Here is a 19,078-nt window from a genome sequence, read left to right on the forward strand (position 1 = left end):
CTTCTAAACAGCCCGTGAAAATGTTCAAAACTTTAAAAAACTGTTTTCCTCGATTTTATATACTCTGCTCTCTCCGTTTTTCTCTCATTGCAAACACAACCAAACTTCTTGAAAATTATATCTTTTTCTCCACTGCTTCCACTTCCTTCCTCCAAATTATTCCTCAATCCCCTGACATCTGGGAATTCTGACCTCACCTGTCCAATGGAACTGCTCCCACCAAGATCAGCAAGGCTTTTTACTAAATCCAGTGGACACTCTTCATTCTTGTCATCAATCCTCAGCAGCATTCTACACTGCGCCTTTCCTTCCTCCTTCCCTTAGCTTTCAATGCACCACACTTCCTAGGTTTTATCCTGTCTGCTGGTTCCTCTTTCCCTGCCCTCCCTTTTATATTCTCCATGTCCTTTCTCAGCCCTCTTCTCTTCTCACGCTACACACTTTCTGTGGATGATCTCAGTTACCCTCCTCCCACCTATACGTTACTGACGCCCAAATCTGTGTGCAGCTGCACCTCTTCCCCCAAACCCCTTAATTCAGGTTTCCATTCTGTCTCTGGGATCTCTGCAAAAGCCTCTGATCTCTCTCCCCTTTCCAAACCAGTCTCCACACTCCAATCAAAGTGACCTAAGGCACAAATCTCTCCTTCTTTGTCTCAATGCTCCTCTGGATAAAGCCTTAATCTTTAGCATGGTTGACAAGGCCCAGTGAGAGCTGACCCAAGCCTACCTCTCCAGCTTCACCTTTCGCCACTTCTCCCTCGAACCCTCTGCCCCAGCCATGCTGAACGTGTTAGTCTTCCAAAATTGTTACGTGTTGTTCCTTGTCCTTTGCTGTCCCCTCAGGAATGCTCTTTCCCTCTCAATGCCTGGCTTACTCCTGCTCAGTTTTCAGGCCTCAGCTTGGACCTCTGTTCCTCTAGGAGGCTTCCTCTGACTCACCAAGACTGGCCCCTGCTGGGTGTTCCCATAGCAATTCTTTACCACAGACCACTGATTTTTTCTCAGTCTTATATAACTTGCTATACAATCACAGCTCCCAGCCCTGTCCTCCACTCCTTTCTGACCAGCATCACAAGACCCTTCTATATGGAGCCACCACTATCCCACAGGACCCTGTTCCACCCTTCTGACAGCACTTATCCCACTTTTTTGGTAATTATCTATTTAATTGTTTCCATAGTCCAATAAATTGTGAGCTCCACAAAGGACCATTTTTATGTCACTTACCACTTAGCAGTGACTGGCAAATAGTAATTGCTTGACAAATGGACAAATGTTCGATTGGTGAATGAATCCTTGGGGTGATTATAGTTCTACCCACCTCACTTAGTTACAACTCAATAGGCTCATTTACAGCAATTCTTTTATAATTTACATATGCTACGGAATTACTGTATTAGTGTCTGGCTGTTCTATTCTTGGAGGGTAAGGTCTATGCCTTACTCAATTTTTTTGTCCCAGAACTCAGCATGCCTGACACACATTGTTTTCAACCAATTTCGTTGGTTGTATCAATGATAATGAGAAATAAAGAAACAGAGGCCCAGATAATTGAACTACTCTGGACCACACACAGCTACCTTGTCCCAGAACCAGGACTGGAACTCAGTCTAGAAAAATGGAATCTCGGAAGAAGCTGTGCAGCATCTAAATAGAATTCCAGCATGAATGAGAAGCACTAGTTTCTCACCATCAAGAGACTGGCCAGAAGCTGTGGGAACTCCCACAGCCCAAGATCTCCATGGTCAAGTATCTCCATAGTGGATGTGACCCAGGAAGGGCGTGAGGACAGGGGTCCTGGGTATTTCATCATGGAGGGGAGACTGGACCCCTGGTTTCCTTTGTCCCTTTTAGTCAGTTTCAAGCTCAGCCTCAGGCAGTGGTCTTCGGTTATTATTTACCCTTCTCCTCCCAAATCTATTTGTTGCTAAGATAGTTCTTCTCCCAGTGTTACTTTCCTACAGAGTGAGTATTGACAGGGGCCTGGGAAGAATCATTTACAGTCTGGCCCCTTGGGGATGTTAGAGTTGCCTCCTTCCAGGTCTTCAGCATGAAAATCCCCCTTCTCAGCTTCCCCTCCAGCACCAGGTCTCAACTTTCACCCCCACCCCCAGCTCTCCCAAATGCCCCTGGTGAAACTCATGAGAGCAAAAGATAAAGACAGTGAAGAGAAGCAGCACAGAGGCAGGGGTACAAACAGAATCTGATTTTTCTTTTCTCCACTTTTTGAGATGATTCCAACATCCCCAACCCACCTCTAGCAGCAAAGAAGTCCCCTGTGCTTCCCTGATCATCATGAACCTTCAAAGGATGCTGAGTCGGGGTCCTCTTTCTTCCATCAAAAGACCCAGCCCTGAGGGTAAAAAGCCCAAGATGGGAGACAGGTGGGTTTTTCTCTCCACTGAAACTTTTTCTCTTTTACGGCACATTTTGGGCAACCTTCACACATAGTCACATGCTGGTAGTATTTAAACTTTGCACTGGAGTGCAAATTCCAGGATTTATGCCCTCACTGGGACCAGTGGAGGGGGGAACTGGAGGAAATGTGTGGCCCAAACACCTCAGCCTCTTTTGCTCCTGGGGTGACAGGGTCTCTGCTGGAATTACAGAAACTGGCCCAAGACCCAGAACCTGAATAGAATGCTTTAGAGTGAAGAGAGGAATCTGGTACGCCCTCTTCTCCTCACCCTTACACCTAACAGCTAACCTATCAAACAACACTTTTTGCTACCACCCGACCCAGACAACATTGTGGCAGCCAATAAACCAAAGCCCATTCTTCCTTTTCTCCAAGAATTAAATCTAGGAGTCCAGCTGCTTGCTTGACAAGGGAGAAGTACAGCAAGGCCTAAAGTGCCCTGACTCACAAGAGACCTGACCCCTGCTGAAATGTGCCTGACACTGTAAGCCAGCTAAGAACCTGCACTGGGTCTCCTTGGCTCCATCTCAAACCAGGGTAAGTGGGATTCAGGAAGCTGGCTCTGTGCCCTCCCCTATGAATCTAGTACCCCCTAGTGTTAAAGGCTTTTAACTAGTTAAACTTGACACTGCACTCAAAGGGCTCTTCTGCTCAAATCATAAATGTGCATGCTACTTTTTTGCCAGTAATTAAGACTACTCATACACGTTTTAGTAACATTTTCACAAGCATCGAGTCTTAACTAAATACCTCCATCAACAGGAAGTTCTAGAGTTATACTATATGAGCCCTAAGGATTTGGAGGACATTATACACCCATCTTAATCCAAAAAGCTAGGTGCCTGATTAATGGGGTCTTGATCATGGCCAGGCAGTATATTTAGGTCAGGCCTATTTGTGCAGCTTTATATGTTCAGTGCTTAGCATAAGTCCAGAAACACAGTCAGACCTCAATAAATATTTCTTGAATTTGAATAAATCCTGTAAATATCTCACTTGGAGACATCAGCTGTGACATCTTCTCTTACTGCTTCTTCTCCCAGAAGCTCCTCGTATAACCCAGGTCTGACAGCAGGGGGGGCACAGGGGGCTGCTCCAATCCCAGAGGGACTGACACAAATTCCCAAAGGGGGCTGAATTTAGACCAGGCCTCAAAAGCCTGAAGTGACCTCCCCTCCCCATGTTGATGACGGGGTTCGTAAGGTGCAAGTGGGAGAGTGAGCAGAGGAAGCGGGTTTCAGGCCTTAGAACCCACTGAATTAACTCCTAAGAGAACTCTTCCTTTGCAGAGAGAATGCACGAAAAAAGAAGGGAGAAAAGCAGCGGAGCCTCCCACAGCTGTCAGCCTGAGACAGCTGCTCTCACCTCAGTCCATCTGGGGAAGGGGCTACAAAGCAGACAATCTTTATTCACAATTGGGGTGGCAGACGGGAGAGACCCCCAGGTCAGTCCAAAAGCAAAGATATGGGCGGGGAGGTGGGGAGATGGAGCAGGGCAGGGACTCAGCACTCGTCCTCGCCCAGCAGGGCGTAAGGGTTTCGGGCGGCCAGGCTGGACCCTGGAGCTGAGGTTGGGGTGTCCTCATCCCCTTCCCCCTCCTCATCCGCATCCCGGTCCTCCTCTCCCTCCTCCTCACAGGAGCTGCTCAGCTCTTCCTCCTCCTCCTCCTCCTCGTCACCTGCTGGCCCCACCCTGCCCTGCAAAACCACCAGCTCCATGGTCTCTGGGTGGGACTCCCAGGTGCCTGGGGAACCAAAACAAGAAAAAGAATGGAGAGTTTTGAGCAAGAAACTAATGCCAGGCAAAGATGGGGAAGAGGCAAAGACTAAGAATAACAATAACTTTTATAGCTGCTGGCATTCATTTGTTCACGCATTCATTCAACCTCTCGTGTACTGGGCACAGAACAGAAGCTCTGCACACATTAACTCCAATCGTGACCACCACCTTGCCAGGAGGCAACTAACCACCCTGGTTCTGTAGAGCAGGAAGTCATCTCAGAGCTGCTTAGTAACACAGAGCTGGCCTATGGGTACAGAATCTGAATCCTCACACCTACAAAGCCCACTCCTTTTTGCCTCCATCACCGCAGGGGCTAGGGAAGAACACTGGCTGACTGACCTTTCTGCTCGCTGTAGCCTGGGGGCTGAAAACACAGGCTGAGGCGGCCATCCAGTGCCAGCCGCAGGAGGCTATTGGCCGCTCTGTACACATCATTTCGGGCCGCCTTGGCTGTCTTGTAACCACGTTTCTCTGCCCAGGCTGGAAGGAGAAAAGAATGGGGAGGGAAGACCATCAACCAGGTCCAGTTACCATCATCCCACTCTCCTAACACAGTCCTTCCAGTTTCCCCCAGAATATTCCAGGCCCGAGATCTTGCTGGCCCTGAGACAGAAGCCTAGGGGTGACTGGCTAGCTGCCCCATCGATGGCAGGACCTCTGAGGAAGGAGAGGAAAGGAGATAGGGCAAGGGGAGGAAAGCCAGGCGTGTGGAGCCCACCTTCACAGATGTCCCAGGCACACCACGGGTGTTCTGCGGAGGGGTCCTCGGCCTCTGGGTGGCGCAGGTGGAGCAGGGCCTGCACAGGGACCCGGGAGGCCAGGTAGCCCACGGCGGTGTATGGCTCCTGGATTTGGGCAATGGGGTAGACCCCTGCCAGGACCTGAGGGGAAACAAGAGCACTCAGCACCTTCCTCCATCTCCTGCCTTCTCCCCGCCTCTGGCCCCTCTGCCCTCATACCTGCAACTGCCTGGGCAGAAGCGAGGGGAATATGAGGCCTGGACAGTCACAGAGCTTCACGGAGGGGGTCAGAAAGTAGGTCTGAAAGTATCGGGTGTGGCCCGGGGTTCTGGAGACACTCACGACCTTCCGCCCCACCAGCCCGTTGATCAGCGAGGACTTGCCCACATTGGGGAAACCTGAGGAAGACAAGGAAAATTAACACCTGACAGATCCTTACTCTGTGACAGGCAGGACGCCGTGCTATAGCTATAGATGAACGGAGAACTAAGGTGCAGAAAGAAAGAAAGGAAGCGGTATAACATCGCAAGTTACAAATCAGGCTCTGGGCTGCCAGGGCTGAATCCTGGCCTCCCCATTTACCTAAGCTTTGTGACCTCATGGCAATTTACTTAATTTTCTGAGTCTCTGTTTCCGCATTTTACAGAGCAGATACCTCCAACCTCACAGTGGTCAGGATGAAATGAGAAACAAATACAATCGCGTGGCGCTGTGTCTGCAGAAGTCTAAGTGAGACATGCATCTCGTGATTATCAAACTTCTCCAAGGAGAAGACTGAGAGCCCAGGGGCTCACTGCCACTCTCTTCATGACCACCACCTTCCACCACACATCTCCTCTACAGCACTCTGGCCTCCCAGTGCCAGAATCTCCCTCCCAAAGGTTTCTTCCATCCCACCTCTGTGGTCTTACCCTGGACCTGTCACTTCACGCCTTCCAAATCTCACCTGCAAGCACCCCTCTCTCTGCCCTGACATCTCGTCTTTCCAGCTCACTTATTCTGGTTCCTCCATTCCAATAAGTCTCTGACACTGACTAGCTTGGGAACACTATTCAATACCCGACTCATGTCCTCACTTCCCTTCTTATGCAACTTAGATTCCGTGATCCAGCTCTACAGCCAGTCCCCCTCATAGACCTTCCACTCCCTGGTCCCGCCTCTCCCCTTCTTCTTAGTCACCTGGCAAAACTCCAACCCTGTAAAATGCAACTCTGGCCATTCAGCAGCTGACTGAGGCTGGGCAAAGATGCACCATGGTGCTGACTGCACTCTGTTTACAACCCACTCAAGTACAGTTGGCCCTTGGTATCCACAGAGGATAGGTTCCAGGAGCCCCTGTTGATACCAAAATCCCTGGAGGCTCAAGTCCCTTATATAAAATGGCGTAGGGTTTCCCTGGTGGCGCAGTGGTTAAGAATCCACCTGCCAATGCAGGGGACATGGGTTCAAGCCCTGGTCCAGGAAGATCCCACATGCCGCGGAGCAACTAAGCCTGTGCGCCACAACTACTGAGCCTGCGCTCTAGAGCCTGCGAGCCACAACTATTGAGCCTGTGCGCCACAACTACTGAAGCCCGCGCACCTAGAACCCGTGCCCCGCAACAAGAGAAGCCACCACAACGAGAAGCCCGCGCCCCGCAACGAAGAGTAGCCCCCGCTCACCTTGACTAGAGAAAGCCCACGCGCAGCAACGAAGACCCAATGCAGCCAAAAATAAATAAATAAATAAATAAAAATTTAAAATAAAAATAAATAAATAAATAAAATGGCATAGTACAGTCGGCCCTCCGTATCCACAGGTTCCTCGATTGTATCTCCTCTCAAAAGGGGGTGGGGGGATAAGACTCTCCTTTGACAACCCCCGCCAGCCTCATTCCTCTCTCCTCTTTAAAAGAGTTTTACTGTAAAGTGCCACAGCTAGAGAGAGAAAACCCGCACGCCACAACTAGAGAGAAGCCCATGCACCGCAATGAGAGATCCCGCATGCCGCACCTAAGACCCAACGCAGTGAAAAATAAAAAAAATTTTTTTAATAATAAAATATTTTTAAAAATAGAGAAGATTCTCCTTAGACTTAAAGAGTTAAGACCCAGAAAGAAACTGACACTTCTAAGCTACTACTATAATTTAATGATCATTCTATGATGGACTAATTACTACAACTAAAAAAGTTAATATGTAAATCATATAACCGTGCCTGGTTCACAGCAAGCATCACGTAGATGTTAATTTTTAACAATTATTATTATTACTATTATCACTATCTGTCAGGCTTTGTTAGGCTCTCTCTACACTATTCCCTCCATTCCTCTCATCCATTCTTTTTTTTTTTTTTAAATATAAATTTATTTATTTATTTATTTTTATTTTTGGCTGCGTTGGGTCTTCGTTGCTGTGTGCAGGCTTTCTCTAGTTGTGGCGAGCGGGGGCTACTCTTCGTTGCAGTACGCGGGCTTCTCGTTGTGGTGGCTTCTCTTGTTGTGGAGCACGGGCTCTAGGCGCTGCGGGCTTCAGTAGTTGTGGCACGTGGGCTCAGTAGTTGTGGCTCGCGGGCTCTAGAGCACAGGTTCAGTAGTTGTGGCGCACTGGCTTAGTTGCTCCGCGGCATGTGGGATCTTCCTGGACCAGGGCTCGAACCTGTGTCCCCTGCATTGGCAGGCAGATTCTCAACCACTGCGCCACCAGGGAAGTCCTCATCCATTCTTTTAATTGAGCATCATTGTCCTCATTTTTCAAATCAAAGTCACTAAGACTGACAGTGGGTAAATAACTTGCTTGAGATCAATACGCTGAGAAGCAGAATTTAACTCAGGCGTGCCGTGATCCTTCCACGACAGCAGACAGCCTCCTCTGTCCTCAGAGACCCTGGAGCCTAATGGGACCTCACCACCTTCCCTCATTTCCAAATATTGAAACCCTGTGCCTCCTAGGAGGCCGCCATGCGTGGGCCGCCGCTTCCTTACCCACACAGCCGATGGTCACCACCCCATCCTTGTAGTGCTCCCGTGTGGGGCCTGCTGGCTCCATCGCTGAGTCAGTCTGCTGCTCCACCAGGACGGCTGGCCCATCCTCCTCTTCCTCCTCCTCCCCGGAGCCATTACCCCAGGTGGCTCCAGCCACATCCCGGGCAATCTTCTCCCGCCAGCTGCTCAGGTCCACTGCGCAGGGAAGGAAAGAAGAAGAAGGTTCTCCCCAGGGCCACTGTATACGATGGCGCAGACCATGCACTGCACAGCTGATGTAAGTGGCGCCCTCTGGATCGGGTAGGACCAAGCTGCGCAACAGCGACTCTCCCCAGCCTTCACTTGACTCCACCCCGGAATCGGGTGCATTTCTGAGTTTCTGAAAAGCACTGGCAACACTGAAGGCAGCAAACCACTCAGGCTCCTGCCTCCCTGCTGCCTCTCTTGTCCCACCAAGTCAGGCTGCTCCCTCTCCCACCCCACCCCATGGCCTCTCACCTGAGTCCATAATAGAGGGACTGACTTTGGGAAAGGTGAGCAAAATGACTTGGGGCTTTGGGTCTCCCCCACGGCCTCCCACAGCTCCCCTCTAAGGGGCACATACCTTTCCCCGCAGTGATAGCTTCACAGGCTCTCAGCAGCTGCTCCGGCCCCAGAGCCCGAGTCCATCCTCTCCCCCGCCTCCGACTCTTCTTCAAGACTGAGATCAGAGGGCACAAAAGCGTGAGCACACCCCATGGGGTCTATGTACCCCCTCTCTCCCACCACCCTCAGGCCCTAGATCAGGTCCCCCTTTGTCCCTTGCCACCCCAGCTCTCCCACGCTGCCCTCCTCATTGCCCACTCACCACTGCTAGGGTCCTGTGGGGTGCGGGGATCCCGAGGAAAAGAGGTGAAAAGAACAATGTGGAGCTGGGGATAGTGTTGATGGAAATAATGCTTCCAGGCAACCACGAGAGCCGGCGGAGCCAGATCCACCTTGTTCAGGACCAGCACCAGGGCCAGCCCTAGCTCTCCAGTCACGTACTCATAAAGTGCTGGTGGGAAATTCACAACCTGGAACAGGGATGGTAAGAGGAGGGAGTGATGCGAGGTCAACCCAGAGTTCTCTGCCTCCAGCTCCCCACACAGCAGGCACAGCTTGGAGACAAGACCCTGGTGGAAGCAGATTCTGGGGCAACAAGGATAAATCAGCCAAACTGAACTAGGAAGACAAAGCAGGCGTAAGTAACACCTATGTGTTTGTCTCTGGGGGGCTTCCTGTAAGGCCTGATTAGGAATGGAAATGAGCTAAAAAGAAGACAAGGAAACAGAGACCCCCAACACAACTGGGCTAAAGGCTGGGATCACTCACAGGGTTGGGGGTTGGGATAGAAATTAATATCTATTTTCACATGTACACAACTGTCTACATGTGTACACAAACGTGTGTGTGCACGCACACGTGTGCATGTTTGTATTGAGCACGTGTAGCTGCATAAGTGAGCGTGTGAATGCACATGTATGTCTGTGAGTATGTAGGAGTGCGTGTGTACACGTTAAGGACCTCCAACCTAAAGGTCCGCACAGACTCCAGACCTCCCTTTCTCCCACTGGAGGACAACAGTGAAGTGGCACAGCCAGGTCACACAAGGGCTGCCTAGCAACAGAGTCTAGAGCCTTAACCACTACCCTAGCATCCCAGGTGAGGACGAGTTCTGTAGTAACCGATATGGCAGGGAAGCCCCCTTCACAGAATCCCCTGGAGCTCCACATTGGGACTTTCTATTTAGCCCTAGTGGGCTAGGAAACAGGATGTGTATGCAGTTTTCCATCAAAGAAATAAAGGAGAGGAGAGGCAGTTGGCCAGGGGAGGAGTGACAGGCTCTGACACTGATGAATAAAGACTGAGTTCCTGACTGCAGACATCAGGATGGGGTAGAGGAGACTGGAAAAGAAGAGGTTACCTCTCTGACTCCCAACTCCTGCCTCTGCCCTTTACCCGGCAAGAATCTTCCCCCCTCCTGCCCCTTACCCACCCTCATCCCCAGGACTCACTGGATGTCGGATATCAGTAATTAGCAGAACAATGTCAGACATCTCTAATACTCGCCACAGCTGCCTCCACGTCTGAAAAGACAAGGTCAGTGGAAGAGAACCTGAGCCCAGAGTCGCTCTCCTGCATGACCCCAGACCAATTTGACCACGGGTGACTATGCCCCACTCCTGTCCCCACTCTAGTCTCACCTCCAGATTGTGCTCAAAGTAGCTGAGTTTCTCAGAGGTGTAAGCCCCATGAATCTTCCCAAGATACTCCTGGAAGCTCCGTTCCTCCTGGCTCATCAGTTGCTCCTTGGACATCTCATAGCTCCAAGGAGGACGTCGGGGAAAGTCCAGGACTGAGAAATCAAGAAAAAATCCAAATAAGTCTGAGGATAGTTTCAGGACTCAAGGGTGCATCCATCCCAGAACCCTTCTTCCTCCCGGTCAGCTCTTACTCTTCCAAACTCCTTTCCCCAGCCCACTGCCTGTCCCAAGCAACCAGGCGTTGAGCTCTCACTCACCGGAGCCGGGCTGATAGACTTCCCAGATGTCCAACACCAGCAGCTCAGCACTGATGGGCTGTAGCACTTGCTCCCGGGCTGCTCTCTTTCTCTTCTCCACCTCCTCCCGGCTGTCTCGTTCAAAATGCAGCCGGTATCTACAGGACAGGGACCACGCCATCCATCACAATCCTTGGCCACGAATTCCCCTCTTGGGCAGGCAACTTCGCAAAGCTTTCACTCCAGAGTTCAAGTCTCCCCTCTGAGTCGGCCCTCTCCCAAATCTCTTTCACGCAACAGCAGGCCTTCCCCTAAGTTTCGCCCTTCTGAAAGCCAAATTCTCTCCAGCCCCTCCAGAAGGGAAGATTGTGGACCGCTCCGGTGACCCAGCGGCCCGCGGAGAACCGTAGCAACCCAGCACCACCAGTTTCAAGCCTCCCCCAGCGGCAGCAGGCTTTCCCCCAACGCTCTGACTTCCGGGTAGGCGGGGAAGCCCGGGCCAGAGCCCCCTGTCCACTCTCACCGATTTGGGTCATAGCCTCGTGAGCCCAGCCCCTGGGAAGGCTGCTGGTTGAGCCTGCGGATGTGATGGGTCACAGACTCCCCGTCCGAGGTGTCGGTCTGCTCCTCCCGCCGCTCCCGGCTCCCGCTGCGGCTGTTGGAACTGGATCGCAGCCCATCTTGAAGCCCTGCGGGGAGGAGCCGGTGACGCCAGGGCTGGCCAGCTCTCCCGGGCCAGAAGACCCCCACCCGGTCGGCCTGGCTCCTCCCCACACCACCCCACTCTTTTGAGGCCGGGCCCTCCCACCTACTCTGCTCAGGATCCTCCCGGATGTGCGTGGGGGGAGGCACTCCTCCTCCAGGGATCTACTGGGATGACGCCCCGTTGGAGCTGGAGGGATTCCCCTCCCCCAACTCTCCATCCTTCCCCACCCCTTCCAGATGTAGGGGGCTGGGGTGAGGGAATCCCCTCCGCGGTCGCCCACGCGCGTCGGCGCGCGGCCGCCACCCCCTCTCACGCCTCACAGAGGTGAGGCGGGCACACCCCTCTCCCAGATGTGCGGGAGTCCGAGCCCCGCCCCCTCCTCTGGCTCCCGCACTGACCTCGCTTCCGCTCCCGCTTGTCCTGCAACTGCTTCTTCTTCTGCTTCACGCTGAAAGGCTTCTTCCTCGGCATGGCCCGGACCAGTCACCTGGCCCGCCCTTCGCCGAGCTCCCGCCGCCTCAACTGACTCCCCCCGGGCCAGCCCCCGCCGCAAGGGCCCGGGACACTGGAGGGGGCGGGACTGGAAGGTGACGTCAGCGGGCGGGCCAGGCCGCTGCGCCCAGGCGGCCCGGGTGGAAGGCAACCAGGGGGAAATACAGTCACTTCCCACTGGGAGCGAGGCGAGAGGATGATGCGGGGTGGGCTACCCGCACGTGAGAGCCAGTGGAGCTGAGAGGGCGCAGCGGCGGCGAGGAAGGAGGCGCGCGTGGGAGGGTCGGGCTAACTTCGTCACGGACGCTACCAAATCGCGTTTGGAGGAGGGGGGACGCGTGTCATCACTACCTTGCGAGCCGGGGAGAAGCTACCACTCACCTGGAGGGGGCGGTGGAGCGGAGGGCGGGTCCTACCACCTGTGGGATAAAGGGGCGTGGACGAGCAGAAGCTACTTTACCAATCCTCCGGCTGGACCTTAGAGGAAAGTCGCGACTGTGCGTCCCGGGAAGGAAGCCAAGTTGATGGGCTACACTGGGGACAGGGTGAGAGGTCTTGAGGGGCGAGTGGTGGTCTGGAGAGCCCTGGGCACCGCCCTGCTGGGACCCAAATTCCTCGTGGGAACGATGGTAAGCAGCAGGTTTACAGATCCTAAGTGCAAGCGCGCGGCCGAGGAGGGAAACCCAGGTGCAACAAGGATTTTTGGAGGGAGGTCATAGGGCACGAAGTTGTGCCTGCAGCTGTTACCATAGAAACCGGGGACCGGATGTGGCGATCTTAGGGTGCGACAGCCGTCTTTTCTCAGGCCTTCTGGCCAGAGCCTGTCGACTCTATGGCACACTATGAGGAGCCGGCTGTAGGGTTTTTTCAGCGAGGGGAGGAGCGAGCAACTTTTTCCAAAGCGTTTATAGAAACGCAGCAAAGGAAAGGTTTGAGATTGCTGCCATACCTGGCAGAGACTGAGGGAGGCGGACAGCCGCCCAAAGTTTCCCCGCAGCCTTCCGGAAGTGAAATGGCGGGAGCCTCAGCCTCACTGTCCACTGCCCCCCCGGAAGCGGAAACAGAATCTCAGCGTGCCCCTTCCTCACTGCCCTCCAAATCCAGCTGCAGCCATTGCCGCAACCACGATGCCGAAACGAAAGAAGCAGAATCATCATCAGCAGCAGCCGCAGCAGCAGCCCCCACTGCCAGAGCGGGAAGAGACTGGAGATGAGGAGGATGGGAGTCCCATCGGTGAGGAGCCCGGGAGTTGTGTGCACATGCCTGTCAGCCGGCCGAGGCGAGGGGTTGGGGGCTGAAAAGGTGCGGGGGAGGGGGCTCCAACGGAAGGAGGAAGGGCGCACGCGCTGGGGCTGGGGCTGGGGCTGGGGCTGGGGCTGGGGCTCGGGGAGGCCTGGCTGGGATGGAACACTAAATGAGTTCTCTTACTTGAACTCTCAACTTCAAACCAGCCACTAAACCTTTCTAAAGAAGGCAGGGGAGAAGATAAAGAGCTCGTGTGCGCAGCCGCAAAACGACAGGGGAGAGGGGTCTTAGAGAGGCTGTAGGTTGCGATGACTGGGATGACAATTTGTGACCAGACGTTCACGGGGAAGGTGGAAGTGCAGCCTTCTGTAAACTACTCGGAGGTGGGGTGGGGGGGAGAGCTATCTGATTGGCCAGCAGTGAAAGAGAGGAGTTGGATTATCTCTGGAATCACTTGGGATCTTTTGGGTAGCAACAATGTAAGGGAAAGAGAAAGTTTGTAGGTATCCTTCCCTCATTATCCCCCTTGACTTGGCTGAGTCTCCACTTTGTAAATCCTGAAAACGCTTTGGAAACAGATGGGGTGAGAACTCATAACACTGCTGAGAACATACCTGGCTTTGCTGGTTAGATTAAGAAATGAATAATAGAAGAAAAACATATAAGAACAGGATCATCAGTTTTTTAGTCCATTCTGATGACCATATTTTCATGTCTGCTCTTAGGACCACCCAGCCTTCTGGGCCCTCCCCCCATGGCCAATGGAAAGCCTGGTGACCCCAAGTCAGGTGAGGAGGAAGGGGCCCTGATCCTTTGACTAGGTCCTGAGAAGGGAGCAAGGGAGGGACTAAAACCCAGAAAGGACTTAAAATTAAAAGATCAGGAATTTTGTACTTAAATGAATGGAGAGATGTGTATTGACAGCCTGGAAAAACTCAATGTTGTAAAAATGTCATTTCTTCCCAAAGTGACCTATAGATTCAGTGCACTCCCAATTACAATCCCTACAGTGTTTTTGTAGAAATAAACATTCTACATTATTGTATGGAAATGGAGAGGATCAGGGTGAGAGACTGCAAAGATAATCTTGAAGTGGAAGGGCTTACTCTGAATATCAAGACTTATTGTAAACCTGTAGTAGTTGTAACAGTGTGGTATTGGCCCAACAATAGACATATAAATCAACAGAACGGCATAAAGAGTCCAGTAACAGGCCCACACATATGTGGCCATTTCATTGATGATGAAGATGGAACTGAAATAGTGGTCTTTTCAGTAAATGATGCTGAATTAATTGGATATTCATGGGTAAAGAAATAATTCTAGAAAACAAATGTATTTCATGGGCTTAAAGTAGATGAGAGCTTTTAAACAGACAAGAAACACACACACTAACCATAAAGGAAAGATAAGCTGAACTATGTTAGAAAATATGAACTTCTGTTAATCAAATCACACCATTAAGTTAATAGGAAGCCACAGAGTAGAAGATACTTGCAACAAATATAACCAATAAAGAGCTCATATCTTGAATATATAAAAACTCTCTGACAACCTGTTAGAAAAATGGGCAAAAGACCAGAACAGCCACCTGATAAAAACTGATCTGTAAATAGCCAAAAACATGAATAAGAACTCAACATCATTAGTCATCAAATAAATGCAAGATAAAAACACATAAGTTTGAAACTGAGCCCCTTGTGTACTGTTGGTGGGATTATAAAGTGGTGCAACCACTATGGAAAACATTATGGAGATTCCTCAAAAAATTAAAAATAGAACTACTGTATGATCCAGCAATTCCACTTCTGGGTATTTACCCAAAAGAATGGAAAGCAGGATCTTGAAGAGGGATTTGCACAGCCATGTTCATAGCAGCACTGTCCACAGTAGACAAGAGATGGAGCCACCCAAATGTCTGTTGATGGATGAATGGATAAACAAAATGTGATATAATCATATAATGGAATATGATCCAGCCCCCAAAAGGAAGAAAATCCTGTAACATGCTACAGCACGGATGAACTTTGAGGCCATGCTAAATGAAATGAGCCAGTCACAAAAAAAACTGCTCTATGTTTCCACTGATCTGAGGTATCTAAAGTAGTTAAATTCATAGAAACAGAAAGTAGAATGGTTGTTGCCAGGGGCTGGGTGGAGGAGGGGAAAAGAGAGTTGTTGAGTAGCTATAAACTTTCAGTTTTGCAAGTTGAAAAATTTCTGGAGATCTGTTTCCAACAAGATGAATTTACTTAACACTACGGAGATGTACACTTAGAGGTAGTTAAGGTGGCAAATTTTTTGTTAAATGTTTTAACCACAATTTCAAAACAAAACACTGCTTTTCACACTCACCAGAATGGCAAAAATGAAAAAGATCTATATTACCAAGTGTTGTCAAGGAACAACAGGTTGTCTATGGAACAACTGCTGGTGGGAGTGTGAGTTGGTACAACCACTTTGGAAAAAAAAAGTTTGACTTCCTTAAACTTGAGTATACATATACTTGAGCACCCAGTAATACGTCTACTACGTATACACTCAACAGAAATGAATCCATGTGTGTACCGAAGACATGTATAAAAATGTTCATAGCAGCATTTTTCGTTATAGCCCCACACTGGAATCCACCACAGTAGAATGGCTAAATAAGTTGTTGTATGTGCATGCAATGGGATACTACACTGCAATGAAAATGAAGGAACTCCTGCTACAGGCAACCTGGATGAATCTCATAAACATGATGTTGAGCGAAAGGATCCAGACACAAAAGAATGCAGACTGTATGATTTCATTTATGCAAAGTTCAAAAACAGGCAAAAACTAACCTATGATGCTAGAAGTCAGGATAGTTGTTACTTTTGGAGAGTAGGGTGGGATAGTGGGGGAGGAGGGGCACAAGGGGGTGGGGCTTCTGAAGTGCTAAAAAGGCTCTATCCCTTCTCTAGCCTGTGTTAGTGGAAACACAGGTGTGTTTACTTTGGTGATGATTGAGTTGTGCATTTAAAATTGTGTATTTTTTGGTATGTATATTGTACTTCAATAAAAAGTTTTTAAAAAATCAGGGCTTCATTATCTGGATTAAGCTGGCCATTGATCACCTTTCCATGTTTCTCTCTCTCTTGCTCTCTCTCTCCCTCTCTCCCTCTCCCTCTCTCTCTCTCTCTTCAGCTCTTCACAGAGGTCCTCCGGGATCAAGGGGACCAATGATCCCACCACTGCTGAGTCTCCCACCTCCTCCCCGGGGCAGAGGCCCAATTCGGGGAGGCCTAGGCCCCAGGTCTGGCCCATATGGTCGTGGTTGGTGGGGGGTCAATGCTGAGCCTCCTTTTCCTGGACCAGGCCATGGGGGTCCCTCCAGGGGAGGCTTTCACAAAGAGCAGAGAAATCCTCGAAGGCTCAAAAGCTGGTCTCTTATCAAGAATACCTGCCCACCCAAGGATGGACCCCAGGTTATGGAAGGTGAGGTCCATTTTTTTATGCCTGCACACATTGAACACCCATCACTCCCAAAGGGACCTCATGTCCAGAATGCCCATGGCTCTTCTTCTTTGGGCTGTCCTTTGTCCTTTTGAAGTAGGTGTAGCCCTGAATGTTTTTTCTCCCAGGAGAAAGACTACCATTCCATCATATCTGGAAATGGTAGTGAGTAGGAAATCTGACTGCCTTCTCTATCTCTGCTTTTTGTTACATTTGTTTTCTTTCTTACTCACATTTTAAACTGCCCGGTTTTCGCTTGTTCACAGACAAATCTGACCGCCCCGTCTGCCGACACTTTGCCAAAAAGGGCCACTGTCGATATGAGGACCTCTGTGCCTTCTACCACCCTGGCGTAAATGGACCTCCTCTGTGAGACTGTGCCTTCCCATCCAGACTGGAAGGAGCCCTCTGACTTTGCGGCCATATACTTCCCTGTGGCCCTGTGATGGCTACCGCGAGGCCGTTCACCTGCCGCCCTCAGTCAGTGATGCCCAGCTCCATCGCCACCTCCCCCACTCGGGGTCCAGAGCTGTGTTCCGTGACTGGCGCACGGTGTGCACGCTTCCTTCTGATGCAGCCTCCAGAGACTCGTCTCCGGGACCCCATCTTTGCTCCATTCAACTGCCTCCTGGATCCTCTTCCCCCTCGCCAGCTGACTGCGGAACAGGAAACCTCTTTGGTGCTGTTTCTTGTGCATCTGTCCACCCAGGCCCGGGTAGCGCCCTGGATTCCTGAGAGCCCTGGAGCAGTTTCCTACCATTCCCTTCTCGCTGCTTGTTTTAAGTCCTTTTTATGTGACACCCCCTTCCCCCAGTGTTGTCAGCTGCTCTGTGACACTCACCAGCTTGTCTGACCTGGGGTCAAGTTGGGATGACTGGTGCAGAGTCACTCCTGAGAGGCCACGTTCCCTGCTTTTGGATTTTGTAGTTTCTGCGTCAGTAGCATGATCTCCACCGCTATGGTCTGTGATCACTGTGCTTTGTGAGACTGTGCATCCCCTCATAGCCTTTCTCAGTGTCCATGGCATTTTTGTGACTTCCCAACGCTAGAGTGAGTTTTTCTGCCAAAATGCGTGGGGCCGTTGGTGCCCTCTAGACTTTCCCCACCTCCCGACGTGGGAGAACTGTGAAACTTCCACAAGGCTGCCTGCCTGGTCCTCCCCATTCTCCCGGTATCGGTTTCTCTGGGTTTGACACAGGCCCGAGAGACGTCCTCTACCCTATCTCCTCTCCAGCCCGATTTAGTTAGATTATGTCATTGTGAGGCCACCAGCCCTTTCGTTTGAATTCTGTGAATCTCCACCTGGTCTACCTGTGGGTGGAACTTGGACAGTACTGTCGCCCTCTTCCAACCTTCTTCCCCTGCATCCCTGGCACTGGTTGTTTTCTGTGAAAACGGCAGTGAACAGGTTCAGTTTTGAACTGGCCCTGGGGAAATGGGTCAGGAGTTGTGTGGGCAAGAGGGAGGGATGAGAGCCGTTGGAGAACTGAGAATGAATTTTTTTTTTCTTTCTAACATGTTTTTATATTAGTAATAAATGCAGCGGAAACAAGCATTTTCTTTAATTCCTGTGTTCCAGTCATCTCCGGAGATGCAGGTGAGGCTGTTCTTGTTGGAGTCAGTTTATTCTTCATTTAGTTCATATGCAGTGTTGCTAGAAGTTTCTTCCAGTCTGAGGAAACCGGTGGCGTCCCATTAACCTATGGGAATCAACCCGACCAGGTTGCATTTTGTTCAAGAGTAAAGTTTTGTTGAGAGAAAGGAAAGGCCGGGTATCCATGGAGTAATTTTTAAACATTTTACCTGCATTTATGGTTTGAGGTTTATGGAGTGGTAATGACAAAGCAGTCTTTCAACAAATATCTGTAGCGTGCGTGTGGGCCAGGCAATGTACTAGACACTAGAGAAAATGGAGAGCCGAAATCAATGAATTTACAAGAGGAGACACGTTAGTGAAAAAGTCACCAGTATGCGTGAAGTACCTGTCAGAAGTGCTATGAAGAAGCGAGACGGGGACTTCCCTGGTGGCACAGTGGTTGAGAATCCACCTGCCAATGCAGGGGACACGGGTTCGAGCTCTGGTCCGTGAAGATCCCATACGCTGCAGAGCAACTAAGCCTGTGCGCCACAAATACTAAGCCTGCACTCTAGAGCCCGCGAGCCACAACTACTGAGCCAGCGTGCCACAACTAGTGAGCCTGCGTGCCTAGAGCCTGTGCTCTGAAACAAGAGAAGCCACCACAGTGAGAAGCCCCAGCTCGCGGCAACTAGAGAAAGCCCGCGCGCAGCAACAAAGACCCAATGCAGCGAAAGATAAATAAATAAAAATAAATACATTTATATTTAAAAAAAAAAAAGCGAGGCGTGGTGGGGAAGCATGTAATAAATGGAGTCTGGGGAGATGGCAGGTGAGACAAGCTCTGAGCACAAGCAGGAGGTGAGGTAGGAGAGCAGAGTCCAGGCAAAGGTGTTGCTAAGAGGAGATGGGGAGAGTGAGAGGCGAGGAGGAGGAGAAGGAGCTAGACCACTAGGTCGTGGTATAGACTTGGGTAGCGGAGTGGAAGAAACGTGAACATTTGGAAATAAAGAGACCAAAATGAAAGTATTTTAGGTTTCCCAGGGTCGGGTCGTTCTGGCTCGCATAACCAAATGCTGTTTGAAAAGGTATTAGAAGAAAACAGGCAGAATGCCACTAATTTGCTTTTGGAATGGTTGCATCTGAGCTGCCT

At 50.7% G+C, this 19,078-nt stretch overlaps 2 protein-coding genes across 4 annotated transcripts; one reads left to right on the plus strand and one right to left on the minus strand.

The window, feature by feature from the left end:
* Positions 1 to 3,809: 3,809 nt before the first annotated feature.
* GNL1 (G protein nucleolar 1 (putative)) lies at positions 3,810 to 12,153 on the minus strand. Its single transcript, XM_061195913.1, has 12 exons — positions 11,531 to 12,153; positions 10,950 to 11,115; positions 10,448 to 10,584; positions 10,131 to 10,282; positions 9,942 to 10,013; positions 8,753 to 8,960; positions 8,510 to 8,605; positions 7,906 to 8,100; positions 5,163 to 5,341; positions 4,922 to 5,084; positions 4,543 to 4,683; positions 3,810 to 4,165 (listed from the first exon to the last, which is right to left on the minus strand). The coding sequence occupies exons 1-12, from the start codon at positions 11,601 to 11,603 to the stop codon at positions 3,924 to 3,926; spliced, it is 1,824 nt and encodes a 607-aa protein (XP_061051896.1). The 5' UTR covers positions 11,604 to 12,153; the 3' UTR covers positions 3,810 to 3,923.
* On the plus strand, positions 12,022 to 17,956 carry PRR3 (proline rich 3). Of its 3 annotated transcripts, none has more exons than XM_061195914.1 (5): positions 12,022 to 12,253; positions 12,680 to 12,857; positions 13,595 to 13,657; positions 16,041 to 16,331; positions 16,616 to 17,955. In XM_061195914.1, exons 1-5 carry the CDS (start codon positions 12,149 to 12,151, stop codon positions 16,720 to 16,722), a joined length of 744 nt encoding a protein of 247 aa, XP_061051897.1. In that variant the 5' UTR covers positions 12,022 to 12,148; the 3' UTR covers positions 16,723 to 17,955. The 3 variants fall into 3 exon arrangements, with proteins under 3 accessions (XP_061051897.1, XP_061051899.1, XP_061051900.1); XM_061195917.1 differs by having other exon boundaries at positions 12,166 to 12,253; positions 12,729 to 12,857; XM_061195916.1 differs by lacking the exon at positions 13,595 to 13,657 and having other exon boundaries at positions 16,616 to 17,956.
* Positions 17,957 to 19,078: the final 1,122 nt, after the last annotated feature.

The sequence above is a fragment of the Eubalaena glacialis genome, chromosome 7 (genome assembly GCF_028564815.1).
Source record: "Eubalaena glacialis isolate mEubGla1 chromosome 7, mEubGla1.1.hap2.+ XY, whole genome shotgun sequence".
Taxonomy (NCBI): Eukaryota; Metazoa; Chordata; class Mammalia; order Artiodactyla; family Balaenidae; genus Eubalaena; species Eubalaena glacialis.